The following is a 27827-nucleotide window of genomic DNA, read 5'->3' on the forward strand; positions in this document are numbered from 1 at the left end:
ACAATCTGTTTTATCTTTATGTTCTGTGAAATTATATTAATACAAAGCAACATTTCCCTGTCAGCAGCTTTGCAGCCTCTGAAAACAGTTTCAAGATGTAGGACTTTCCTGGAGACTCAGTGGTAAAGAATTGGCCTGCCAGTGCAGGAGACACAGGTTCCAGCCCTGGCCTAGGAAGATCCCACATGTGGGGGAACAACCAAGCCCACGCACCACAACTACTGAAGCCCTCTCTCCTGGAACGTATGCTCTGCAACAAGAGAAACCAGCTAGATGAGAAGCCTAAGCACCCCAACAGCAAGGAGCTCCAGCTCACCACAACTAGAGAAAGCACACACAACAATAAAGACCCAGTGCAGCCATTAATTAATTAATTTTTTTTTTTTAAGTTTCCAGATCCAGAATCATAATGGCCAACTTGAATTGGGCTGATGCTCCAAGGAGGACCTGCATAGTGGAGTGAAGATGATGAGGGGAGAGGCCAAGGACACCCACGGGGTTGCTAAAGACGTGCAGTCAGCTGGGAGCCAGCTGGCCTTCACACACAACTCCAGCTTGTGAAAGAAAGGGCTAGAGAAGGAAGTGGAGGGTCTGGGCGGCACCAGGAGATGAGGAGGAAGTGCAGCAGAGAGAGGAAGCCCAGGGCAGTGAGCCCCAGTCTGGGGCACAGGGGCCAGTGTGACACACCCATGCAACTCCAGGACCTGGGGTGAGTTTCTCACTGCCTTTATGCCTGTTTCTCCAGTTAGTAAAATGGGAGTAGGCTGCTCTGGTGGCTCAGGTGGTAAAGAATCTGCCTTCAATGCAGGAGATCCCAGTTTGATCCTTGGGTTGGGAAGATCCCCCATAGAAGGAAATGGCTCACCATTCCAGTATTCTTGCCTGGAAAATTCCATGGACAAAGGAGTCTGGCAGGCTACAGTCCATGGGATCACAAAGAGTTGGACATGACTGAGTGACTAACACACACGCATACAAAATGGAGGTAATACCTTGTTCTTGGTATTGTTGTTGAGTCTCTGGTCCTGTCTGACTCTTTGCAGTCCCATGGACTGCAGCATTCCAGGCTTCCCCTGTCCTTCACCATCTCCTGGAGTTTGTTCAAACTCAGGTCCATTGAATCAATGATGCCATCCACCAATCATCTCTTTCTCTTTCATCCCTTTCTCCTCCTGCCCTTCAATCTTTCCCAACATCAGGGTCTTTTCCAATGAGTTGGGTCTTTGCATCACGTGGCCAAAGTATTGGAGCTTCAGCTTGAGCATCTGTCCTGCCAATGAATATTCAGGATTGATTTCTTTTAGGATTGACTTGTTTGAGCTACTTCAGGGAACTGCCATGAAAATAGAAAGAGATTGAATTCTGAAGCTCCTAGCACGTGGAAGACAACCAATAAACAGCCATCACTCCCTTCCACGCACAACACTCAGCCCCACCGCAGCCTCGTGTGTGACCCATCCCCAAACCAGTTGACATCCATTCATTTTTTTTTTAAGATTTTTTTAAAATGTAGGCCATTTTAAAAGTCTTTATTGAGCTTGTTACAATATTGCTTCTGTTTTACTTTTTTTTTCCTTTTGGCCTCAGGACATGTAGGATCTTAACTTCCTGACCAGGGATGAGACTTGTACCCCTTGCATTGGAAGGCAGAGTCTTAACCACTGGACTGCCAGGGAAGTCCTCATTCATTTATTTTTGAAATACATGTTTATTGAATTTTCATTTGGCTCTGAACAGGACTCTGTAAGAGAATGGTGAGTACAGAGAGCCATGGATCCTGCCCTCCTGTTGAGGAAAGAGGCCTATAGATTCCAAACTCACACAAATATGAAACTGTAATTGAGATTGTGGTGTTTCCAGAGACTATAATAGGAGAGTCTAACCTAGTCAGGGGAGGCATCCCTAAGCAAATGACCCTTAAACTGAAATCCAAAGGGCAAGTAAACATGACCAGGTGCAGGGGGCAAAGATGTGTCCTGAGCAGAGGGAATAACAGATGAAAAGACCGTGGTCTCAAGGGTTATGAAAACAGACCAGCGAAGCTGCAGAAAAGACAAGCCACTGGGAGGAAGCACTGGAAACAAGAGGGATGAATGAAGGGAGGGCCAGACACACACAATGCCTAGTAGGGCATCAGCAAGTCTTTAATATCTGGCCAAGTCCTTTTGCATGACTAGGAGGTGAAAATCAAGTGCTACAGGATTTTATCTGAGTGTGAATAGCATTTCACTTCAAGTTAGCATTGAGAGTGGTATTTATTTCTCTCCTTGTGTATTTTTCCTTACTGTTTACATCATTTGTAATGAGTGTTTATCATTTTTTCCCTCACAAAAGAACTTTTTTCCTAAGTCAACTTCATTGAGATATTATTTATCTACAATAAAAGGCACCTATTTTTAAGTGTGAACCTCTCTGAATTTTGGCAAATTTCTACCAGCTCAAGCAAGACATAGAATGTTTTCCTCACTCCTTTCACCCACACACCAGTCCCAGGCCACTACTCAGCTGCTCTCTGTCACTATGTATTAGATTGTCTTTTCTAGAATGTCACTTAGATGATATAGTATGACATATACTGCTTTTGTGACCAGCTGCTTCTGCTCAACATGCTTTTGACGTTTATCCGTTCCATTGTGTGTGTCAGTTCTTCATTCCTGTGTAATATTCCATGATGTGGATATGCTACAATTTGCTGAACCACTCACCTGTCAAATAAACATTTGGGTTGTTTCCAGGCTTTTGGGTTTGTTTTTTTTTTTCCTTTTGGCCATTGTGAATAGAATTGTGATGAATAGTACAGACATATATTTCTATTTCTTTTGAGTAAATACCTAGGAGTAGAAAGTCTGGGTCTTACAGTAAGTAAACTTTTACTTTATGAGAAATTGCCAAGCTGTTTTCCAAAGCAATTGTGGTTTTCCATTACCACCAGAAGTGGACAAGACTTCCAGTTATTCCATATCTTCCCCAAGGATGGTATTATCAATCTTCTTCATTTTAGCCATCCTTGAGGGTGTGCAATGGTCTCGTTGTGGGTTTTTATTTTTGTTTTGAGATTTTTTATACTTTGGCTGCACTGGGGCTTAGTTGCAGCATGTGGACTTCTGATTGCAGTGCATGGGCTCCTGTTGGTTGTGTCACACAGGCTTAGTGGCTCCACAGCACGTGGAATCTTCCCAGACCAGGGATCGAACCCATGTCTCCTGCATTGGCAGGCAGATTCTTAACCACGGGACCTTCTAGGAAGTCCTCTCTTTGTGGTTTTAATTTGCATTTCCCTCATGATTAATGGTGTCCAGAATCTTTTTCATATCTGTTGCCCATCTACATTTGCAAAGTGTGTGGTCAAATTTTTTCCAATTTTTAAATTAGGTCAGTGGTCATGTTTTCATCAAATTGTTAGAGTATTATATTTATTCTGGATACAAGTCCTTTGTCAGGTAGTTATGTGACATATATTATCTCCCATTCTGTGACTTGCTTTGAGTTACTTTTTAAACAGGTTTATTGAGATATAATTCACATACCCTCTCTGACTGCTCAACTGTGTCTTTTAAAAATGATTTTTAAAAGTTTGGTGATTTCTAAATTACCAATCTTTTCTTTTTTCAGTTCAGGTTTTTTGTGTTGTCACTAGGAAATCTACCAGTTCCAAGTTTGTGAAGGTTTTTTCCTGTGTGTTCCTCCAGAAGCTTTATAGTTTCAACTTAACATATATGTTTGTGATCTGTTTCACTTTCATTTTTGTTTATGGCATCAGTTAGAAGTTGAGGTTCCTCAAAGCTTTTTTCTTTTAAGTAAGGTGCTAAACAAAGCACATAGCAAGCTGTAGTTTGAAAGACCAGGTCACCAGCCAAGCCAGAAACGGTCAGTGATATCTCACCGTCACTTTGTTAAATAGATTATCGCAGAATATAAAAGCCAGGGTTTGTGGTTTCCTGTGCAAACCTATTCCAGGTAGCACTGCTCTGACACACATTTCCTGTTGACATCCATTCATGACTATTCATTCCCACCATTAGTGCTGATTAATCCAAAAAGTGATTAATACTGAACACAGTTTGGTAGGGGGAGGGGAGGTGAAGGAGGAAAAGGAAAATGCTCTTCACCTGCTGCAGACACTGCCCAGGTGACCTAGGATTTGTTCAGTAGCCAGAGCTACTTTCATCAGAAATATTTCCCTGCTAACTCACCCCAGTGTCCTAATCCCCACTGTTAAGAATCACCTGTGGTCCAGTGCTTAAGACTCCAAGTTTCCAATGCAGTTTTTGCTATTAAGTCGCTAAATTGTATCCAACTCTTCTTCAGGGGGCACAGATTGGACCCCTGGTCAGAGAGCTAGAAAGTGAAGGACAGGGAAGCCTGGCATGCTTCAGTCCATGGGATTGCAAAGAGACAGACTCTACAGCAACTGAACAACAACAGGGAGCTAGGATCCCACATGCTTCGTGGCACAACCAAAAAAAAGAAAAAGAATCACCATGAGAGGTAAAACATTTAACTGAAATCCCCTGTGAACATGCCCATAGCCTGAAGGGCAATGGGGAAAGGAGGCTCTGGTTTCTTTACTGGATCCATCAACATCTTCAGAGGAAGGGTGAAACAGCCCCAGGGTGAGTAGAGATTGTGTTGTGGGAGGAGAGGAAGAAGGAGAAAGTCTAGAACAAGGTACAATGCTCCCATATTGTAATCAGATGCGCTGACGTAAAAATCAGAACACAGGGGCTATTAAGTGACATCATTTTCCACTTTGTGAAAATGTTTTTGTATTTGTTTTTGGCTGCATCCGATCTTAGGGTTAGGTTGTAGCGGCACACAGGCTCAATAGCTGTAGATCACGGGCTTAGTTGCCCTGTGGCATGTGGGATCTTAGTTCACCAACCAAAGATTGAACCCATGTCCCCCGTATTGAAGGCAGACCTTCCAATGGACCTTCCACTGGACCACAAGGGAGTCCCTACTTTGTGAAATTTCTTAAATGGAGAGTTTAACAGTGGCTCAACGTTGAGTCATTTACCTGACTATCCTCGTTCAGATTCTCCCAAGGTATCCTCCATATCTCGCTGCCATATTCATAAACTTGAAAGGACACCTCTGAAGTGAGCTGAGAGGGCATCAGGGGAAAACCACACATAACCATTCAGGGGCCCTGGGGTCTTCAGAAAACTTGGATCCCAGAGGCATGTGGGCAGCAGACCTCACCCACTACCAGTCTAGACTGGTGTAGTGGTTTAGTCGGTAAGTTGTGTCTCACTCTTTGCGACCCCAAGGACTATAGCCTGCCAGGTTCCTTGGCCCATGGAATTTTCCAGGCAAGAATACTGGAGTGGGTTGCCATTTCCTCCTCCAGGGGATCTCCCTGACCCAGGGGTCGAACCCAGGTTTCCTGCATCTCCTTCTTGGCAGTGAATTCTTTACCAACTGAGCCGCCTGGGAAGGGGCTTCCCTGCTGGCTCAGACAGTAAAGAATCTAGTTGTAATTCAACCCCTGGGTCAGGAAGATCCCCTGGAGGAAGGCATGGCAACCCACTCCAGTATTTTTGCCTGGAGAATTCCCATGGAAAGAGGAGTCTGGCGGGCTACAATCCATGGTGTTGCAAAGAATTGGGACACAACTGAGTGACTGAGCACAGCACCTGGGAAGCCCATCAATCTAGACTACTGACACTGGAAATGATTTGGGGGTAGTGGACATACCCTTAAGAAAATCTGCCAAAGATGTCACCTTCTGGGTCATCCTTCTCTTAGTTCAGCCCCTGTTCCCTTTATTGAGCTTTATCATTTTGTTGCTAGACTCCCAGACAGTACACATCACATATAGCTGCAAGTAATATATAAAATTTATTCACTAAAACGGGGACAAAATTCCCATAACTCCAGAATGTCAAGTTACATCATCAAAGTTCTCTGTTTAGAAGTAGAAGTAAGTGTTGACAGTACTTCTTGTATGAGTTTAAAAAATTAGACAGATTTCACAATGTGGAGTGTCCTTTTCAGTCAATAGTATTGCTTCAGACGACATAATGTTTCACAGATCTTTCCTGTAACTTCCAGAAAAGTCAGCCAGCCAGATTTGGTTTCAAACTTCTTTACAAAACCATTTTCCTATAAGAGAACAAAGTTAACATTTTAAAAATCAGTGGAGACTAAATTTGTTGGAATGAAAAGCAAATAAACTTTCATTTAATTAATATAGGTAGTCGTCTCTATATTTTCACTGGTTTCATTCTTTTCAGCCTCATTACCATTCTCTGTCTTCAATTCCAGACCACCCTAGAGCAGTGCTGTCCAACAGAAATATAGTGCAAGCTACATATGTAATCTTTTTGGCCACAGGTTTTTTGTTTTTTTTTTTTTTGCTGGATCTTTCTTATATCCTCAAGCAGGGATTGAATCTTCTCCTTTGGCATTGAAACCATGGAGTCCTAACAACTGGACTGCCAGGGAATTCCCAGTAGCCACATATTTAAAAGTAAAAAGAGGCAAAATTAATTTTTAAAATATAATAAATTTTTCTAAAAATATTATGATTTTGGGAATTCCCTGGTGGTTCAGTGGTTAAGACTTTGTGCTTCCAATGTGGGGGGCATGGGTTTGATGGCCGGTGGAAAACTAGGATCCCACATGCCTTGCTGCGCATGGCCAAAAATAAATAAATAGATAGGTAAGCAAACAAATAAATTATGATTTCAATATGTAAGCACGATGGAAATAAGATATTTTCTTTATTGGTACCATATCTTTACAATCCAATGTGTGTTTGAACTTACAGCAAATCTCAATTCAGACCAGCCACATTGAAACTGTTCAACAGCCACTGGTGACAAGTGGCTACTATATTGGATGGCATAGCGCTAGAGGGTAGAGAGTCTATCTTTTCCCCCCTGACCCCCACCCCTCTTTTTCTTCTGAATGTTTGGGACTAAAACTGCATTTATTAAATAATCTTATTTATTGATTTGCTTTTGGCTGTGCTGTGTCTTTGTTGCTGCATGTGGGCTCTCTCTAGTTGTGGCAAATGAGGGGTAACTCTCTAGTTTCAGTGCTCAGGCTTCTCATTGCAGTGGCTCCTCTCGCTGCAGAGCAAGAGCTGTAGGTGCTTAGGCTTCATAGTTGTAATATGTGGGCTCAGTAGTCGTGGCTCTCCGGCTCTAGAGCACAGGCTCAGTAGTTGTGGCACGTGGGCTTAGTTGCTCCAAGGCATGTGGGATCTTCATGGATAAGGACCCATGTCTCCTGCATTGGCAGGCAGATTCCTTACCATTAAGCCACTAAGGAAACCCCTGAAATAAGCCTTTATTTGTAAACTCTTTTGTGCTGAGAGTCATGAGGATGCAACAATAAAGCCAGATTACATTCATTCCTTTTTTAATCAGACTTTTTTTTTTTTAAGAAGCATATAAACTGAACCCCCTGGAGTAGGAAATGGCAACCCAATCTGGTATTCTTGCCCAGAAAATTCCATGAACAGAGAAGCCTGGCAGGCTATAGTCCATGGGGTTGCAAAGAGCTGGACACAACTGAGCAACTGAGAATGCATGTACACATAAACTGGACACTGTATTTAATCAACTTTTGATATATTATTATAGAGCACCCTCACTGAAAAGCACCTCTGAGCTTATCCAGCCTATTGTCCTCTCTTATTTTGACTAATGAGGAAACGGAGATCCAGAAAAAAATGTTATGTAAGTAAGGTTACCTGATTTCTTAGTACCTGGACCTGTACTGAAATGCAAGCACTGCTCTTTTTAATCCATAAATTTTCAAACCACTCCCAAGAAGATTAGAAAATTGTTTAAAAAATTTGTTTTAGATGTTCACCTAGTAAAGTTCCATTTCTGGGGTTACAAACGTCTTCAAGTAGTTCGAAGTTCACAGTCTAGTGTGACTAACACAAAAGTGTAAACCAAACATATTTCTTTGACTGAGAACTCTGTAATGTTGTGGAACTGTCTTTTGGAGCATCACCGGCAGTGAAGACTAACACCATTCAGAGGAATTTTCCATTGAAAAGATTGCATAAGAAAGCCAACTGCCGCCTCTGTGTGAAGTGTGGTGTCATGCCTGGAGACGCTTGCTGTCACACGCTCATAGAGGGGACAGGCTGCTCCTGCTTTTCTTCCTCTTTCTCCCGCCTTTACACACTCAGGCATTTCCCACCCGTCCCAGGTGTGGGATCCACTTCAGTGCTCCTCTTCCTAGAATTTCTATAAACCCTGTACTGTGGGGGCAACTCTACAATGATTTTTATTATTATCACAATGATCACCATTATTATCAGGCAGTTAATAGGTTAATATGTCACCCTCATATTTATTAAAGTTCTAAAGCAAGAACAAAGGAAGAAAACTGACAATTCAGCTATATGAAGAGTCATTTTTTTTTAAGCTATAAGAAACTAAAATAAGAACAACAGACCAGGGTACTATTTATTACACATTTGCCATCAAAGAGTTCATTCCAACATAAGAGAAAATCATCAAGCCCTCAATAATTTAAAAGGCAAAGGCTATTGAGAAGATAAATATCAATCATGAGCAAGTACATGGGAAAAAAACTCCACATTACCAGCTGTTAAATTCACATTTTAATGGAATCTTACTGTTTTTTAGACTTATTAAACTTGACCTTATTAATAAAAGTCTATTAAACCCTCAAGATTATGTTTAATGGTTCCACCTAATGCTGATCAAGTTGTGAGCTTGTCCCATTGGTAGCAAAGCTTTTGAAGGCAATGTGTATTCCAAAATGTATGAGTAGTATGATTATAGATGAACCAATCATTCTATTATAGATGAACCAATCATTCTATTGTGAGAAGGTGATCATGAGGCCGCCTTCTTTTTTTGTTTGTTTTTTTTTTTTTTTGAGGCAAGGAATAAGACTTTATTTGGAAATCCAGCTGACTAAGAAGATGGCAGACTTTAGTCTCAAAGTAACCATCCGTTGGGCCCTGGATATACCAAGTTCTTTTCTAGTGTCAGAGAGAGAAGCAGTGAGGACCTAAAGTCAAAAGGCAGAATGGAGAGCGAGGGGCAGTGAAAGGCAGTCTTATTTTATGGGGAGTGGGGGCTGTTGGAAAACCATCTCCATGTTTAGTATTGAAGCGTTAACTCTAAGGAAAAAACAGAAAACAATCCAAATGTCTAGCTGTTGGAAACTGCTTAAGTAAATTATGATGCATAAAAATGATAGGATAGTCTATAAACATTGGAAGTGTTAACATGGAATATGTAAGATGAGTTATTTTAAAAATTCCTCTGATGGCTCTGATCACTCTGCTATGTGGGGAACAGAGCATCGCAGGGCAAACTTGGAAGCAGAGAAGCTGGGAGGAGCCTATTGACACAGTTAAGTGAGAGAAGACAGTTGCTCCAATGTGCTGGGTGTGCAGAATCAGAATTTGCTGATGCGTCAAATGCAGGGTATGCACAGAGGAGTCACAGAGGACTCCCAAGGGGAGAGAGCTGAGCTGGTCAAGTGGAAAGGATACTCCAACAGATACTCCCTGAAGGAGCTCTCAGGGAGACCTGAACCACATCTAACCTTATTCTTCATTAAATGATTTTTAAATCTCAAGTTAAAATTCAAAAAGATATACAAGAAGAATCTGGCCCCCAAATCTATTTTATATATCAAAGGATATATAAAAAATTTTGAGCTCGTATTACATCATTTTGGAAATGCCTTTGCCAGGCTGAACACTTGGTTAATCCTCTACATGCCTGTGTAGGTCCTTTGATTTGCCCTCAAATTCACCAGACCATTATTGAGAGCAAGATGATCATAACAAAATAGAACCTACTTTGCATAACACTTATGACTCAGACTTCAACATGCTGGTTACATGGAAAGCACCAGTTCTGATTGTACATTCCTATTTTCAAAAGGGGCTTTCTTTTGGTATTAGAGTAGTTTTAAGAAATTGCATATTTAAACTTTTTGGAATTTCCCATGTAACCTTCACAGTTGTATTGTATCTGACAGTTTACTCTTACAGAAAGGTTCTTACACTCTTACAGAAAAGTTCTTTCAGAATAAGTACCAAGAACTATTTACACAAACAATTTCTGAAAGGCTACCCATTCCGGTATTTTGGCCTGGAGAATTCCATGGACTGTATAGTTGATGGGGTCACAAAGAGTTGGACACAACTGAGCAACTTTCACTTCAAATATTAGTATTAGTATTGTTAAATATTATTTAACAACTTATACTTTTTTTTACAAAGAAGTGCTATGTATATTTTCTATAGCTATATCCAACAAGCATTTTTTTAATTAACAGGGATGCTTTGCATGTAAAATAACTGATAACAGTGGACAGCTTTGAGAAGAGGGGAGGCCGGGGATTGTGGGTTGAAGAGGGGATCTATGGGAAATCAGTGCTGTAAGAAAAGTGAGCATTAAGTTTATTGGAATATCAAGAAAAGTATGTACATTCTGCTGGGACAGGCCCCTTATCAATGAGTTGTGTGGGGTTTCCCTGGTGGCTCAGACAGTAAAGAATCTGCTTGCAATGCAAGACACCCGGGTTCGATCCCTGGGTCAGGAAGAGCCCCCTGGAGGAGAGCATGGTAACCTATTCCGGTATTCTTGCCTGGAGAATCCCATGGACAGGGGAGCCTGGCAAGCTATAGTCCATGGGGCTGCAAAGAATCAGACACGACTAAGCATGCTACAATTTGAGTTGTAATCTAGGACCCCTGCATGGTCTCAGTTTTTGCGGCATTGATAATAAAGTGAATTTCTATTTGGAAAATCTTGAATAGATTCTAGCTGGTGATATAGTACATTATTTTTTTTTAATCGCCAAGCTCTACTGGCCAGAATTTGGTATATTAGAAGACTGGGTGGGGCAGGGAGAGGGGCAGGAAGCAACAAACTCACAAAAATTTACACCTGTCTTTTGCAACAGAATAAATACCTCAATATATCAGATTTTAATACCAACTCATTCTGTACTAATTCTGCATTGTCATGAGAACCCTGGCAAGAGCTCAGTCCTGTGGACTAGACTCTGAAGAAGCATTAGGGAGGCGCTTTATTAATCCCCCAAACTCACTTCTCCAATTTACACTGTAGGAATAAAAACTGAAACCTCAAGTGTCTCCCAGCTGTAAAGTTTTAAGATTCACTGGAAATCAGCTGGAAATGTCTTTTTTTTAATTATTTTAATTTATTTGGCCGTGCTGGGTCTTAGCTGCACCATGTGGGATCTAGTTCCCTGACCAGGGATTCAAATCCAGGCCCACTGAGTTAGAAGAGCAGAGTGTTAGCCACTAGACAACCAGGGAAATTCCCCTTTAAAATTTTTTTTAAAAATTTAAAACAAACTACTCAAAGAAAATATAATCCTTTAGGTAGATTTCTTTTTTAAATTAGCAAAGAAACTTGTTATTTCAATTCCTATTTTAAAGTAAAGAACAAAGAAGAATACTTCCATCACACATACCCAGCCTCCGTTTTGCCTTATCCACTCTCCTGTGTTTTTGGTGATGAACTCCGCCACGAAATAAGAAATGTCCTTGCACATGTCCATGTCTGAGGCAATACGCTTGCTCAGAAGTTTCTTGGTAAGAATACCTTCAAAGGCGAATATGGTTACAATCCTGCCCCAGTTAACAATGCCATCTTCAAATTCCTTTTCCATCACTTGGTTGAATATTGTTCTGGCAGTGTCTACAGACACCACATCAAACTTATCCAAGCACTGCTTCAGAGTCCTTTCCACTTCGTCCTGGACAGAGGAAGCCACGTCTTGTAACACCCTGGATGTTTTGCTTGGCTTGGATCCAGGTTGCTGTATCTGCAACACATATTTCAGATAGTCCTCAGCCAGCTTGTGAACGTAGTCAAACTCAGTGTCAGTCATCTTCTCCTTGCTGGGGAGTAGCGTCTTGAGCCTGCTCACCTGCAAGCAACCAAGACAGTCTGAAGCACAAGCTTGTGGAGCCTGGCGAAACATGACACATGATAGTATCTGGAGGCCGGTGGAATTTCTGTTTGCATCATCTAAAGCTACCCTTCCTCCTGGCCGCTTTCAGGCGTGGGCTGCATGTGAAAGAGAAAGTATAAGATGTCAAAGAGGAAAATGTCTCTAAGGCAGGCCACTTCCTCATCCTGTAAGTGATTAATGTAGTTTTTGAAGCCTTAAATTCAAGGAAGTGGAGGAATCAGAACTCCTGCATTGCTGGTAGGATTGTAAAACAGTTTTCACGAACTTTTACCGTGAAAAGTTTGGCAGTTCCTCAAAAACTTAAATATAGAGACTTTCCTGGGGGCCAGTGTTTAATTTCCACTTCCAACGCAGGGGGCGCAGGTTTTATCCCTGGTGAAGGAACTAAGATTCTACATGCCGAGTAGTGTGACCAAAAACAAATTTTAAAAAAGTTAAATATAAAACTTCCATATGACCCAGCAATTCCAGTTATAAGTATATGCCCAAAAGAAATGAAAATAGGGACTCACCCAACTCCTGACACACGAATGTTCACAGCAACATCACTTACAATAGCCAAAAGGTGGAGACAAACCAAATGTTCATCCACAGACAAAGGGATAAATGAACTGTTGAACGTTCTTAAGCCACAGAAAGAAATGAAGTGCCCATACGCTTTACAACATGGACAAACCTCAAAAACAGGGCACCCAATGGTAGAAGCCAAACGTAAGAGCTCTCCTACTGTATGATCCCATTATGTGAAATAGCCAGAATAAGTAAATCCACAGAGACAGAAAGCAAATTGATGATTGCTGGGGGCTGAGGGGAGAAGGGAGTAACTGCTGAGTAGGTACAGGTTTCTATCTTGTGATGAAAATGGTTTGGAACTACATCGAGGTGGTGGCTGGCTGTGAAACACTGAGAAGATGCTAAACGTCACTAAATTGTACACTTTAAAATGGGTCATGTGGGGACTTCTCTGGTGGTCCAGTGGGTAAGACTCCGAGCTCCCAGTGCAGGGGGCCCAGGTTCGATCCCTGGTTAGGGAACTAGATCTCACATGCCACAATGAAGATCCTGCATGCCACAACTAAAACCCAGCATGGTGAAATAAATAAATTAAATATAAAAAATAAAGGGAATAAAATAAGATGGATCATTTTTACATTATGTGAATTTAACCTCCAAAAGAAAAAAAGTTCAATATAGCCCAGTGGCTAAGCTGAATTAATGAAAATTTGAAATACAGATTAGCAAACAGCCAGAAAACAGGGCCTCTCAAGCACCATTGAGGCAACACGGCGCTTGACACTTTGGTGCTCAGATAGGATGACATGGGAGGGAAGAAAAATGTATCTGCTTCGTTCCTCACATCCCATTTACCCTAGAACTCTGTTTTTTTTTTTTTAGGTAAATATCTGTTGCATAACTACCAGATGAACACAAATTTTTTAAAAGTACAATCAAGAATGAAAAATATGTTACCCAAGAGCATTAAGCAACGGGTTAGGTGTTAAACACATACAAATCTAAAGACTGCAAAACGAGATATTTCCAGACAAAACTAAAGGGGTTTGGGACTTCCCTGGTGGTCCAGTAGCTAAGACTCTGGGCTCCCAATGTAGGGGGCCTGGGTTGCTGCCTCAGTGGGTAAGGAGTCCACCTGCCAGTGCAGGGGCACAGGAGATGTGGGTTCGACCCCTGGGTTGGGAAGATGCCCTGGAGAAGGGAATGGCTACTCACTCCAGTATTCTTGCCTGGAAAATGCCATGAACAGAGGAGCCTGGTGGACTACAGTCCATGGGGTCGCAAAGAGTCAGACACAGCTGAGCGACAGAGCACACACACAGGGAACTAGATCCCACATGCCCCAACTAAGACCCAGCACAATGAAATAAACAAATAATTTAAAAAAAAAAAGACAAAATCCTGCTATAAGCCAACACCTCTATTTCCTCTTATTTAAGTCAACCAAATTGTCCAACGTGAGGATAGAATTTAGGGGCCAGAAGGAACACTAAACCTGGAGTCAGAGGACCCAAGCCTCATTCCTACCCAAATCTCTGTTCCCTTACTCAGTATGTGCCCAGGGTTTGTAAAATGCAGCCATACACAATGAACTCCCAGGGGTGAGGTATGCAACTGATGACCCGTGTAGCACCTGTGACCACAGCTGGCACAATGTGGGGCCTTCATCAGCCCTAATTCTCCATCAATCTTTTACAGACTAATGAGAAATTCAGCTTCCCAATAAGGACATAGACTCCTAAACGCTTAGGTTCAAATGAATTGCAAATTTGTCATTCATTTAGCTTTGGCACCAGTTCTGGGAAGCAGTTGGTGGAAATGGTGAAAGTGTTGGCTAAGAAGAGCCCTGGGGAACAGAGCATGTGGCAATGAAGGCAGTCAGGGCACTGTATCCCTGTCTGCTGGCCGCATCTTTCTGTCGGCCGAGGAGCCAGGGTTGCTACTAGGCAGGAGTAGAGAGTGGGAGAAAGAGTAAACAGTGCAGGGTCCCTTGAGAGACGGGATTCACTAGTTTTGTTGTTGTTGTTGTTCTATCCACATATGGAGTAACTTTAATTCTTCGCGTCCGTGTCTCTGAAGAGTGGCAAACAGGAAAAAAAAAAAAAAAATCCCACGTACCTTGTATTTCTGAATTATCTCCAAAGGGTTAAGGAGGACGGGAGAGCTGCTGCTTAGTGTGCTGGCTGAGAGAGACTTGTGGTGGCCCTGAAAATGCACCCCTGGGACTTCCTTGGTGGTCCAGTGGTTTTAAGGCTCAGCCTCCCAATGCAGAGGGTGCATGTCAGATCCCTGGTCAGGGAACTAAGACCCTATACGCCACAGGGTGTGGCCAAAAGTTTTTAAATGAATTAATTAATTACTTAAATTAAAAAATAAAAAGAAGAAAGAAAACGACAATGCACTGTGAACCTCGTGCCATGGTGGCATAATTGGTGTAACTGACCAAGGGCCCCACAGCTGGGCCCTTAATCTATCGCCCCCATGACTTGGCACGGAGGTTGTGCTGCCTGCAGGCTGTCCCTGTCAATGACTGGTCAAGGCAGGAGTAGGAAGAGCCATCCCTGTAGGTCAGCCTCCTTTGAAAGGTGGCTTGACGACTCCTTATCAGCTTTGTGAAGAATGGCTGAGACTTTGCTCCAACTGAGACTCTTCCTCCTGGGTCCTCCTTCCTCCTGGTTCTTCTTCAGCCAGGCCGGCCCACACTGTGGTCTGATAGCTCCCTCCCCGTTCTCCCTCACAGGCATTACCCCCACTAAATCTCTGACACATCTAATCCTCTCTGGGCATTTTCCGCCTAGAGTTATAGAACAAAGGAGCGCACAGACCTGTGGGATTTCCCCTGGGGAGGTTCCTCCTCCCCTCCTCCCACCACCCAGGACAATGCCTTTTGGCCCACAGGAGCAGGAAGCCAAGTACAGCCAGCTTTTTCTCCTCAAATCATCCTCAAGCACCAAAAGAATCATGGCAATGATGGGAAAATTTATTATATCCTGCCAACCCCCACCCCGGCCCAATTACATTCCCGTGGTGATGAGCATTTCTGGAAAAATGGTATGAGCAGGTGGTTTAGGAGTTATTGTACAGGGGACTTCCTTGGTGGTCCACTGGTTAAGATTTTGCCTTTCAATGCAGGGAGTGCAGGTTTGAACCCTGGTCTGGGAGTTAAGATTCCACAAGCCTCTGGGCCAAAAAACCAAGAGATAAAAGAGAAGCAGTGTTATAACAAATTCAATGAAGACTTAAAAAAAAAAAAAGTCTGACTTTAAAGAGTTGCAATTCAGTCTCCTAAGGTCAGGGTCTACCTTTTCCCTCCTCTCTTGCCAGTGTTCAAGCCTGGACCTAGGGAAGCCAGGGGCAGATCTCTGTTGAATAAACAAAACATGACCAGTGTCACACCTGGAGCCAACTACATTTAGGGCTCTGGGTTCCTTATCTAGAACTGAAAAGAAGTTGTTGTAAAAAGTCTTAAATATTGTAGTCTGCTTTAGTTTATTTTGCAGCATTTCCAAATAATCACTTTTCCAGGATAGGTGGAGGAAAGACAAAGTCTTTTCCAGAAAGAATTATTTGTATATAAAGTATGAAAAGACTGGAATGGGATGTGTAGGCTTAAGAAACAATCACAACCTAAAAGTTGAGTTGTTTTGTTCAGTGGGAATTTTCAGGACTTCAGGCTAGGAAGTAGCATCGTAAGTAACCCTGAGAGAACTGCTCCAAGGAGGTGAGGTGGGAGCCAGTTTATAGACGTTTTGCAACAAAGGGAAGGTCAAAATGTTGTTGTTTGTTAAAGGAAAACCAGACATCTGAAGATAGTGCTTTTCTTTGTATAGGAAGATGCAAGAGTCTGGGCTCACTGAAATCATTCCTTTGATGTGCATCCCAGGTATCTGGGACCCATGTCCTGTGTTCTCTCATCCTGAGTTTCCTCAGGGCTTACCGTAGGGCATGGCTGCTAGATAGCAGGTGTTCTTTCCTTCTTAAGCTCCTTCAGGCTCCCTGACTCTGGAAGGTGGCACCTGCTCATGACTGTGAAATTCTTACTTACTGATAGGGCAGGAAATGTCCCATTTCTCAGGTGTGTTGGGAGGGAGGGCCATGTGGGACAGAGACAAGTAGCTGATCATGAAGCAGGTATAGAGACAGAAGAACGTATCCTTTGTTAATGCCGCTGTGACCTGGCTTTGCATTCACCAGGCTCCAGGGCTTCCCTGGCAGCCCAGACGGTAAAGTGTCTGCCTGCAGTGTTGGATCCCTGGGTCGGGAAGATCCCCTGGAGAAGGGAATGGCAACCACACCAGTATTCTTACCTGGAAAATCCCATGCACAGAGGAGCCTGGTGGGCTACAGTCCATGGGGTCACAAAGAGTCAGACATGACTGAGCAACTAAACACACACACACACACACACACACACACACACACGCATGGACTACACCTTCATGTCTATATGTGGTGTTTATGTAAATTGCCACATCTGTACATATATGTTATCTATGGCTTTCTAACTGCTTCCTCACAAAGGAGTTCTCCAAAGTCAGTGGCTTCAAACGCTAATCACGCATTTTGCTCATGAAATGAACCTTGGGCAGGGCTCAGATGGGTGACTGGTCTCTCCTCCATGGTGTCTGGGGTTTAGCTGGAGTGTTTCAGATAGTGGCAGCTGGAACAGCTGGGGTTGGCTGGGCGTCTCTCTTCACGTAGTCACAGAATTCTTCCGTGTGGTCTGTCCAGCGTGGCAATCTCAGATTGGTCATACTTCTCATGTGGTGGCTAAAGGTGCCAAGAGCAAGCATGCCAGTGATCGATAAAGGAGTTGAATAGCTTTTTATAATCCAGGTTAGAATTCACGGAGTATTAGAACTTCTCTGGTGGTCCAGTGGTTAAGAATCCTTGCTTCCACTGCAGGAGACACAGGTTCAAATCCCTGGTCTGGTCAGAAAACTAAGATCCTACATGCTGTACAGCCAAAAAAAAAAAAAAAAAGAACTCACACAGTATCATTTTTATACTAACCTAGTTGTACAAGTTATTACATGACTGCTCAAATTCAAGGAAAGGAAACGTAGATATTTTTATTGATAAGAAGAGTGTCAAGAATTGGTAGCCACCTTTTAAAACTGCCACAGCATGCAACTCACATGCAAGGCCACTTATAGGCACAATCATGTGCAATTTAACCAGTGTCACTCTCCTACACTGATGCTGGGAAAGATTGAAGGCAGGAGGAGAAGGGGTCAACAGAGGACAAGACGGTTGGATAGCATCACCGATTCAATGTACATGAATTTGAGCAAGCTCCGGGAGATGGTGAAGGACAGGGAAGCCTGGTGTGCTGCAGTCCATGGGGTCCCAAAGAGTCGGACATGACTTAGTGACTGAACAACAACAATACCCTCCTGCCATCCTTTGGACTTGGAAAGCAGGGAGGCAGTTCAAATCTTTGAGTGATCCAGGAGGTCCTTCAAAGCCACCTTGCTCACCTCTATAACCATCAAGTTACTAGAGGTCTGAGAATCCTCTGAAGTAGATTCTCTGAAGACAGAGGTATTCTAAGTGGCCTGAAGCACGACTGCCTGAAGATTTCATTTCATCTCTCTCCTGACCTCGGAGATCTTATTAGGTCACGAGCCCACCTCCTGCTATGGCAACGACTGACAGAGGTGGAGTTTTGATGGGGAATCTGAGGGGAGAACCCCGAAGCCACCCTGGCTGACAAGTGGCCAGAGGAACCAAAACTCCGGGACGAGGGGCCCGTGTGTGGGACTTCAGGGAGGGGCTGCTGAGGTCAAGCTCTCTTTTCTCCAAATGCAGACATTGGGAGGAAACTTGCTGCGCTTTTGGCTGCTTCAGAGGAGGTGGCCCTGGGAAACTCCCAGCCTAGCTCACTCTTCAGGTCCTCTGAGCTTATCATGACAACTTCCTTTTTCCACGCCTCTGACCAGGGCCAAGAGAGAACAATGGTCTTCAGTGGGAATGCTGTCGTAACACAAAAGGGAGGGAGGAATAGAAGTCACCTGGGTGCCCCTCATCCCGGCATCATCTCCCTGGGTCTGGTGGGGCCAAGCCTTGATCATCAGAAAGCACAATGGAAGATTGTCCACACTGTGTCAGAAAAAACGAGTTGCTCAGTAGGACAGGGCTCCTGGAGGAAGCTTGGTTCCTATCCAGGAGATCAATATCCAGGAAATCCTATGAGCAAAATAAGCATGTGGGGACTTCCCCCAGTTCCCCTGTCGAATTTGGAGACAAGGCTGAAAGTGGGCCCTGAAGAGAACAACCAGTTGTGAACCAAGGAAGCTGAGAAACAGAGAGGGAAGATGGCAGGTGTCATAAATGCGGCTTGTGGGGGTGGATTTTTGACTAACATTGTAGAGGCTACAAAGGAGATGGAGGTGAAAAGAGGAGAGGAGAAAGCCAAGGAGAGGTTAATTTTTTTTTCTTGGTCTAGTTTTTGGCTGTGCTCACACTGAATATTCATTGGAAGGACTGATGCTGAAGCTGAAGCCCCTATACTTTGGCCACCTGATGCAGAGTCGACTCATTGAAAAAAGACCCTGATGCTGGGTAAGATTGAGGGTGAGAGAAGGGAACGACAGAGGATGAGATGGTTGGATGGCATCACCGGCTCAATGGAGGTGAGTTTGAGCAAACTCTGGGAGATAGTTGAAGGAAAGGGGAGCTTGGTGTGCTGCATTCCATGGGGTCACAAAGAATTGGACAGGACTTAGCAACTGAACAACAACCAGGGATCAAACAGTTCACGTCTCCTGTGCAGTGAATGTGCAGAATCTTAACTACTGGACCACCAGGAAAGTCCCAGCAGAGGTTAAAATTGTAGATGGTCGCACATAAGGTAGAATGTCTGAGTGCAACGTGTCCTGATGTGTTGATTTGTGATACATCCCGTTTGCACACCTGTGTGGACAGACCCATTTTTTCCCTTTACCCTCTCTGAATCTCACTGGAACACCCATTGCTCATTCTGCTCCCCAAACGAAGGGCTTCGTGTTGACTATGAAGAGGAGCCCAAAGCCTGGAAGGGTCTTGGTGCTCTGATTCGACCTCCTCTCACCGCAATTCTACCCCCTAACCTGACTCTGTGATGTGTTCTCTTGTCTCTAGGAACTTGTTCTTCCAGCTATCTCCAATGGCAGTGGCTTTTCTCTTTCATGCACGTGTCTTCAAACCTCCTCCATCTTCCACGTCCAGTGAAAATAAGCCTTTCCCACTCACCTGAGCCAGGAGAAATCTCGGCATGTGTTCCCATGAGACCCTGTGCCCGTGCAATCTCCTGGTACATCTTATACTGAAGCCGTGGTGCTGTCTCGTGCCCTTGGCTGCTGGCTCCCCAAGGAAGAGAGCTGTCTATTTATCTTTGACATGCAAGACACACGTCGACTGGATTCTACTATCATCATTGCCAGTAACACCGAATATTCGACCAATTGCCCGCTTCACAATCAGACTGATCCTGGGGCTGAAGCTTTGTTACTATGTCTGTGAAGTTTTACTTGGCAAACCGAAAGTAAAATTATCTTTTCTTTCCTCAAATGTTACCTTGGAAGAAGTACAAGAGAAAAGCCTATTTGAATAAGACCTTCAAGTGATCTAGGCAGAAGGACTTGGATTTTCTTTTTTTTAGAAAAATCAGTTGATCAGTTGTGCCAACTCTGCAACAACACGGATTCTAGCCCACCAGGCTCCTCTGTCCATGGAATTCTCCAGGCAAGATTACTGGAATGATTGCCATTCCCTTCTTCAGGGGATCTTCCTGATCCAGAGATCGAACCCAGGTCTGCTGCATGGCAGGCAGAATCTTTACTGTCTGAGCCATGAGGGGCTGAAGCTGTATTACTATGTCTGTGAAGTTTTACTTGGCAAAGCAAAAGCAAAATTATCTTTTCTTTCCCCAAATGTCATTTCAGGGGAAGTACAAGACAGAAGCCTATTTGAATAGGACCTTCAAGTGATCTCGGTAGAGGGCCTCGGACTTTCCACTCCCTAAATGGAATGGCCATAAGACACAAAGCAAATGCAGGAAGTGTGCTTGGTGAGAGCAAGTGAAACTGGGCCCCTTAAGGGCAAGCCTCTGTTGGAAAGGCCAGAACTCAGATTTCCCCAAAGAGCGAAGCGCAGACAGCCCACAGCCACTCACTAGGTTTATTGCTCAACAAATTTTACAAAGCGCCCACCAAGCACAGGCCCTGCCCTGGAGCTGGGGATGGGTATGCAAGGAGTTTGTTTCATTAACACAGGTGTAAGGGGATTTCACATAAAACCACTGGAAAATTCAAATGCAGAATAAGTGCCTTGAGACTCTGAGATGTGAAAGTTCAGCCCGAAGGAGAAAGTAAGCACTTCCCAGAGAAGACTGGGATGTGGCCATACTTCCTGCTTTGGGAAGGAAGTTGGTAAAAGTGAATGAAGTCCATGTGCAGAAAGGAGGGGGGCTGCCAGATGGTGAGAGGGTCCCCATGGCCTTCCAACCCTTTGTTCCAGTTGTTCCATCCCTGTTCAGGTATCTGAGACATCTCAGGGTGCTTCCTCTAAATTCTTTTTTTGTTTTAATATTATTGGCTGCTCTGGGTCTTTGTTGCTACATGCAGGCTTTCTCTAGTAGCAGCAAGAGGGGGCTACTCTCTAGTTGGGTGGGGTATGTGGGCTTCTCAATGCAGTGGCTTCTCTTATTGTGGAGCACGGACTATAGAACATGCAGGCTTTAGTGGCTGAGGTACGTGGGCTCAGTAGTTGTGGCTCACAGGCTTAGCCCCAAGGCATGTGGGATGTTCCTGGACCAGGGATTAACCTGGTGTCCCCTGTGTTGCAAGGTGGATTCTTAACCATTGGACCATGAGGGAAGCCCAATAAATTCTTCTTCTTGTCAAAGTTAGAGTTGTTTCATGGAAGGGCTTCAGACAAATGTATTTCCCCAACACAGTGCCAGCAGAAGAGTAGGCTTTGTCTCTGTTAAGAACGTTCCTGAAAAAATGGTCCAGATTAAAGTGTCCTAAGAAACACAGTTCATCATCGAGGGAGATGAACAGTGGCTGCCATGAGCTGGATGCATTGTGAGTGTCAGGTCCAGTGCTTCTCCCTTTCCAGTGTGGAACGGTGGTCTCATGACCTCCAATGTTGTTATTATTATTTTTTTTTTGGTTGCATCGGGTCTTGATTGCTACGTGCGGGATCTTCTATCCTTATTGCAGCGGCATACGGTCAGCCTTGAGTTGTGGGATGCAGGATCTGGATTGCCCTAACCAGGGACGGAACCCAGGCCCCCTGCATTGGGAGCACAGGGTCTTAGCCTCTCCCCTGCCTTTCAGGATACCTCCCAGTGGGCAGTGAGGGAGAAGACTCACTCCAGAAAAAGCCTGTGTTCCTTCATACCCAAAGGTTTCTGGGATGCTCTTTTGCTCCGCTGCACCAGGAAGCAGGAAGATGCTCTCTTGCTTGGGGGGGAACCCCCTGCACCTTGGCCTTAGTCAGAAGTCATTGTGGCATCAGCCATGAGCAGATCTCTCAAAGGAGAACAGATTCCCTCCCCCAACAAAGCCACTGACTCTGTGGGTTTTCTTCTTCAAGGTAAGGCTATAATTAGTCCTTGGTGGCCCAAGGCTCTTGGAGTTCAGAGAACAGGGACCCATTAGTAAAGCCCCACCCCCACCTTCTAGCAGAGACACAGCCCAGATGAGAGAATGGCCCTGGGGCCAGGAAAGATGTTCTCAGATCTGGGTGCTAGTCCTGGCTCTGCCACTCACTTAAACCCCCTTACCTTCCAGAAGCTTCTATGGCTTTTAGTGGACACAGGGGAGGAAGGGGTGGGCAGGATGAATTGGGAGATTAGCACTGACATATATACACACTGTGTGCTCAGTTGTGTCTGACTCTTTGTGACCCCGTGAACCCCTCTGTCCATGGGATTCTCTAGGCAAGAATACTGGAGTGGGTAGCCATTCCCTTCTGAAGGGGATCTTCTTGACTCAGGGATCAAACCCAAGTCTCCTGTGTCTCCTGCATTGGCAGGTGGATTCTTACCACTAGCGCCACCTGGGAAGCGCCTAGAATGATTACACCTACCGTTATAGATGTGGGGATCAAACTCCATAACCAAATTCCATAACCAGCAGCTCCATGTCAGTGTGAGCTGCTTCTTTGTGCTCTCAGGACTCTGGGATTTGAGTGCCCCCAACATTTTCCCTCCTTCACAGTAGATTTTGCTGCAGGGGTCAGTGGCCTTTCATTGCCTGGAACCAGAAGAGTCCATGACACTGGGAGTGCCCAGGCCTGGTTTCTTGGCCCATGTTCCTTATTGGGCCTCAGTTTTTGCACCTGAAACCTAAGAGAGGCTTCCCTGGTGGCTCAGTGGTAAAGAACCACCTGCTAAGGCAGCAGACATGGATTCGATCCCTGGGTCAGGAAGATCCCCTGGAGAAGGAAATGGCAGCCAGTATTCTTGCCTGGAGAATCTCCATGGACAGAGGAGGCTGGTGGGCTATAGTCCATGTGGTCGCAAAGAACAGGACACAACTGAAAGACTAAACAACAACCTAAGAATGTTGGACCAGAACATTTTCAGATTTCCTTCTACCTCCACAAATTATTCAATCTTTATCTCAAATCCTTATAAGGCCTTATTAGCCTCCTAAAATAAGTCAAGTAGTGGCTACTCTAACAAAAAAGATGGCGGCAGGGAGAAGTCGGGAGAGGAATGAAACAAGCTAGGCAAAAGGCTGGAAATATGTGAAGCTGGTTGAGGAGCACTTGGGAGTTCTCTATTCTCTTTACCTTGTGTATGTTATTAATACCATTTTTCTATGCTAGGGTTTCTCATGTGGCTCAGTGGTGAAGCATTTGCCTACCCAATGCAGGAGACATGGGTTCGATCCCTGATCCAGGAAGATCCCACATGCCTTGGAAGAACTAAACCCATGCACGACAAATATTGAGCCTGTCCTCCAGAGCCTGGGAGCCGAAACCGCTGAGCTCATGTGCTGCAACTACTGAAGCCTGTGCGCCTAGTGCCTGTGCACTGCAACAAGAAAAGTCACCAAGACAAGAAGCCTATGTATCACGGCTAGAGAGTGCCCCCTCTCACTCAAACCAGAGGAAGCTCGCATGCAGCAGTGAAGACCCAGCACAGAAATAAATACAAATTTTTAAAAATTCTATGCTAAAAAACGTTTTTTTGTCCCTTTTTTTTTTTTTTAATGAAAGTTCCATTGAATATGAGTATCTCTATGATCTTTATTTTCTGGCACCCTCGAGAAGTAAGCATCCTAATAACAGGTACCTTCCAAAGGAAAGCCCCTCTCTTTGTCGCCCTTGGCATCCGCATCTCCATCCCTGGGACAGATAACTTCAGCTGCTATGCTGCTCCAGTTTTAGAAAAGCTTCGGGACTTTCCAGAATCTTCAATTCCCACTTCCCATTTCTCTAGAGATGAACTATCACGTTTCTAAAGAGAAAAGTCACAAGCAAGGGCAAACTCAAATCCAGGGTCAGCCAAGTTAGGGGCTTTAAGGAAGCCTCCCAGGGGAGCTGCTCACTGGCGAACTGGTTGCAGTTTAGGGTGACCTGCTCAGCTCTTCCCTCAGCCTGAGAGGACTTGAGGTCACTCCCCATTGCCAACCTGGCTGGGCTGGCAAACCCCAGGCCTAGGAAAGGGCTCCCAGGGAGATGCCTGAACCTCTTCCCTCAGGAAAAAAGGGTTTTCAGGATTGCTGTTGATTAGTCGCTAAGTCATGTCCAATTCTTTGCAACCCCTTGGACTGTAGCCCACTGGGCTCTTCTGTCCCTGCGATTTCCCAGGCAAGAATACTGGAGTGGGTTTTCATTTCCTCCTCTAGGGGATATTCCCGACCCAGGGATTGAACCTGCGTCTCATACATTGGCAGAAGGGTTCTTTACCACTGAGCCACCTGCTGGCAGGATTACTGAAACTGAAACAGAACCCCAGGACCTGATCCCATGGGCTACAACTTAGACCTGATGCAGTCAAATAAATATTTAAAAAAGGAAAAAAACAGAACCCTGAACAGAAGGAGGGCAACCCCAGCCCACCCACCCTCTCTTGCTCTGTGCTCTCCCTGCCCAGCAAGCCAGGGTTGTAAGGGCCACCTACCGGCTCCTGTCCACAACAGGTGAGTTTGCATATACCTTGAGGAGTTGTGCACCTCTGCACAGCCCCAAAGGGCGGGCTTTCCAACCACGGGATTGCAGGCAGGCTGCAGATGGTGCCTGCAGCCAAACAAGCCTCCGGGGTTGCTGGCAGCATAAGTATCAGTTCAGATTTTACCAGATTTTCCCCTTTGTGTGTTTAATGCAAAAAAATAGCCACGAACCTAGACCTGAATAACTTAGGTTTTTATCTGGCCCAGGAAGAGGACACTGGTGCCAGAGGAGGATTATGAGGAGAGGGAGGGGAAACGAGTGCTGTGTTTAGTTAATATCATTTCATGGAATATTTACCAAATATCCACTATGTACCTGGTTCTGAGCTGCATGGTGAAGTTAGAGAAAGGTCAGACAAGCCCTGCCCTCAAGGAGTTCCCAGATTAGAATAAGCAGCAACAAGACAGATGATGTTCTTGTTGAGTGGCTAAGTCGTGTCTGACTCTTTATGACCCCATGGACTGTAGCCTGCCAGGCTCCTCTGTCCATGGGATTTTCCCAGGCAAGAATACTGGAGTGTATTGCCGTTTCCTTCTCCTGGGGATCTTTCTGGTCCAGGGATTGAACCCACTGTCTCCTGTTTAGCAGGCAGATTCTTTACCAATGAGCCACCTGGGGAGCCCGAGACAGATATAGAAGCTATTAAAAAAGAAAATAGATGGAGAAGGAAATGGCAACCCACTCCTGTATTCTTGCTTGGAGAAATCCATGGACAGAGGAGCCTGGAGGGGTAGGGTTACATAACTGAGCATGCGTGCACGAGGGCGGGAAAAGGCAAAGGCACCCCACTCCAGTGCTCTTGCCTGGAAAATCTGATGGACGAAGAAGCCTGGTGGGCTGCAGTCCATGGGGTCGCTAAGAGTCTGACACAACTGAGCAACTTCCTTTTCACTTTTCGCTTTCATGCATTGGAGAAGGAAATGGCAACCCACTCCAGTGTTCTTGCCTGGAGAATCCCAGGGGCGGGGGAGCCTGGTGGGCTGCTGTCTATGGGGTTGCACAGAGTCAGACATGACTGAAGCGACTTAGCAGCAGCAGCAGCAGTGCATGAGGGTGGAGGGAAATAGGTTGGTAGCAATAAACTGGTAGAACTAAAGAAAAGAAAAGAAAATAGAAAGCGTCAAGGAGGCATAGATGGTGATACAAAAATGCTTAAAAGGAAAATGAATATTTTTTGAACATCTAGCATGTGCCAGAAAGGATGCCAGAAATCTTGAAAACTTCATTTCATTCAAAGCTCATAGACGTATCAACTCTATTACACCGGGACGGAATCTGACCCCTAGAACCTGACCGGTCACACAGCTAGAAGCAGCAGAACCAGGAGTGAAACCGGCATGGTCTGAATCCAAAATACATAGTTAAAATGCTGCTTGTAAGTTTTTCTTACATTCACATACACACATAAATGAAGAGATGCAAACGTCTGTTAGCTCTATACATCATGACAAACACGTGAAGTGTCAGTTTTGTTCCGGATCATCAGGGCTCCTTTGTTGCTGAACTAGGCAAGCTCCTAGCCCAGAACCTACCTCCACTGGCCTCCATAGATCGCCACCTCGTGTTTCCAGGTGGGACTGCAGTGGAGGAACAGAAGCCTTTGTCTAGGTTTAATATCCAGAGAGGGGGTTCCCTGGTGACTCAGATGGTAAAGAATCTGCTTGCCAATGCAGGAGTTAAACCAGTCAACCCTAAAGGAAATCAACCTTGAATATTCACTGGAAGGACTGATCCTGAATCTGAAGCTCCAGTACTTTGGCAACTCTTTGGAGAAGACCCTGATGCTGGGAAAGATTGAAGGCAGGAGAAGGGGATGACAGAGGATGAGATGGTTAGATAGCATCACTGACTCAATGGACATGAGTTTGAGCAAACTCCGGGAGATAGTGAAAGACAAGAAACCCTGGCGTGCTGCAGGCCATGGGGTTGAAAAGAGTTGGACACGACTGAGCAACTGAACAACACCAACAATATCGTGTGGAAAGGGCTGCAGTGCCCCTTACCAAAGATTTGGCTTCAGTTGGAAAAATCCAAGCCTCTGGCAAGGGCAATAGCAACCCTTCTTGGGGAAGCACCTGCAAATCTAAGTGGCTATCTCTTTTGTTTACAATAAAGTCCTTTGTATTTTAAGAAATCCCTTGTCTGTCACAGCTGTTTGGGAGGCACCAGAGATTTGGGAGGGAAGAGGTTGTCCTTTGAGTTGTTCACAGTCTAGAAAGGAGAGTTGGCCAAGTGCATGAGCATTGTAATCCCACGTGCCAAGTGCTCTGATAGAAGGGAACACAGGGCAGGTTGGAGAGCCTCCCCACGAGATTACCAGGGAACTGGCACTCTAGCATGTGTAGGAGTTTATCAGGCTGAGAAGGAAGCATGGAGAGATAGGGTGGGAAAGAGAATAGACGTCAAGGGCAAGCTCAGCATCATCCTACAAAGGTGCCCTGCAAACGGAGCCTCAAAAACCAAGGGAAGAAAGGGGAGCAGTGGTCAGGAGCCCAGGTCATAGAGTCTTAAGCCATGCTAACAAGAGTAGTACTTATCTTGTGGATAGTGGGGCTTGAAGTAAGGCACTGACAAGGTCAAATTTGCATTTGAGAAAAAACATTTCAGGAACAGAGGAGACTCTGGATGGGAGAGGACTGGGAGGGATGAAGGCCGGGTAGGATGTTTTGGGTTTTTTTCTTTTCAATATTCATTTTAAATTATTTGGCTGCAACAGGTCTATATGGAGTCATGTGGGATCTAGTTCCATGCTCAAGGATAAAACCCAGGGGACCTGCATTGGGAGTGTGGAGTCTTAGCCACTGAACCACTAGGGAAGATCTAGGAGTCTTTCGTGATTTTGTAATGCTTGTGTGGTCTTCCTAGGTGGCGCTAATGGTAAAAAACCCGCCCACCAATGTAGGAGACAGAAGAGACACCCTGGAGCAAGACATGGCAACCCACTCCAGTATTCTTGCCTGGAGAATCCCATGGACAGAGGAGCCTGGCGACCTACAGTCCATAGGGTAGCAAAGAGTCAGACACGACTGAGCATGCACACACACAATGCTTGTGTAGCTAGGAGAGAGATACTTGGGACCCAAATAAAAGCAGAGCTCCTGAGGATGCAGAGGAAAAGATGGGGGAGAGGCATTTGTGAAGCAGACCAGCAATGACTAGCAACAGGGGGATGAGGAAGCTGG

The 27827-nt window shown here is 44.8% G+C and overlaps 1 protein-coding gene and 1 long non-coding RNA gene across 5 annotated transcripts; one reads left to right on the forward strand and one right to left on the reverse strand.

Annotated features, from left to right (window-relative positions):
- The first annotated feature begins 656 nt into the window (after positions 1–656).
- LOC121817092 (uncharacterized) lies at positions 657–26779 on the forward strand. 4 transcript variants are annotated; one of them, XR_009597217.1, is made up of 4 exons: positions 657–709; positions 7593–7688; positions 18923–19109; positions 19597–26779. It is a non-coding gene; the product is annotated as an uncharacterized LOC121817092 (long non-coding RNA). The 4 variants fall into 4 exon arrangements; XR_009597215.1 differs by lacking the exon at positions 7593–7688 and having other exon boundaries at positions 19597–22056; positions 23296–26779; XR_009597216.1 differs by lacking the exon at positions 7593–7688 and having other exon boundaries at positions 19597–20992; positions 21798–26779.
- BCL2A1 (BCL2 related protein A1) lies at positions 5823–11938 on the reverse strand. The gene is made up of 2 exons (XM_012098558.4): positions 11458–11938; positions 5823–6105 (listed from the first exon to the last, which is right to left on the reverse strand). The coding sequence occupies exons 1-2, from the start codon at positions 11875–11877 to the stop codon at positions 5998–6000; spliced, it is 528 nt and encodes a 175-aa protein (XP_011953948.2). The 5' UTR covers positions 11878–11938; the 3' UTR covers positions 5823–5997.
- Positions 26780–27827: the final 1048 nt, after the last annotated feature.

The sequence above is a fragment of the Ovis aries genome, chromosome 18 (assembly GCF_016772045.2).
Source record: "Ovis aries strain OAR_USU_Benz2616 breed Rambouillet chromosome 18, ARS-UI_Ramb_v3.0, whole genome shotgun sequence".
Classification (NCBI taxonomy): Eukaryota; Metazoa; Chordata; class Mammalia; order Artiodactyla; family Bovidae; genus Ovis; species Ovis aries.

Bases quoted from the DNA above. Each gene is read 5' to 3' on its own strand.
- BCL2A1 (XM_012098558.4), bottom strand. From the start codon at position 11,877: ATGACTGACACTGAGTTTGACTACGTTCACAAGCTGGCTGAGGACTAT. The intron at 6,106-11,457 runs GTATGTGTGATG...GTTCTCTTATAG, and splicing joins TAAGGCAAAACGGAGGCTGG to GAAAATGGTTTTGTAAAGAA.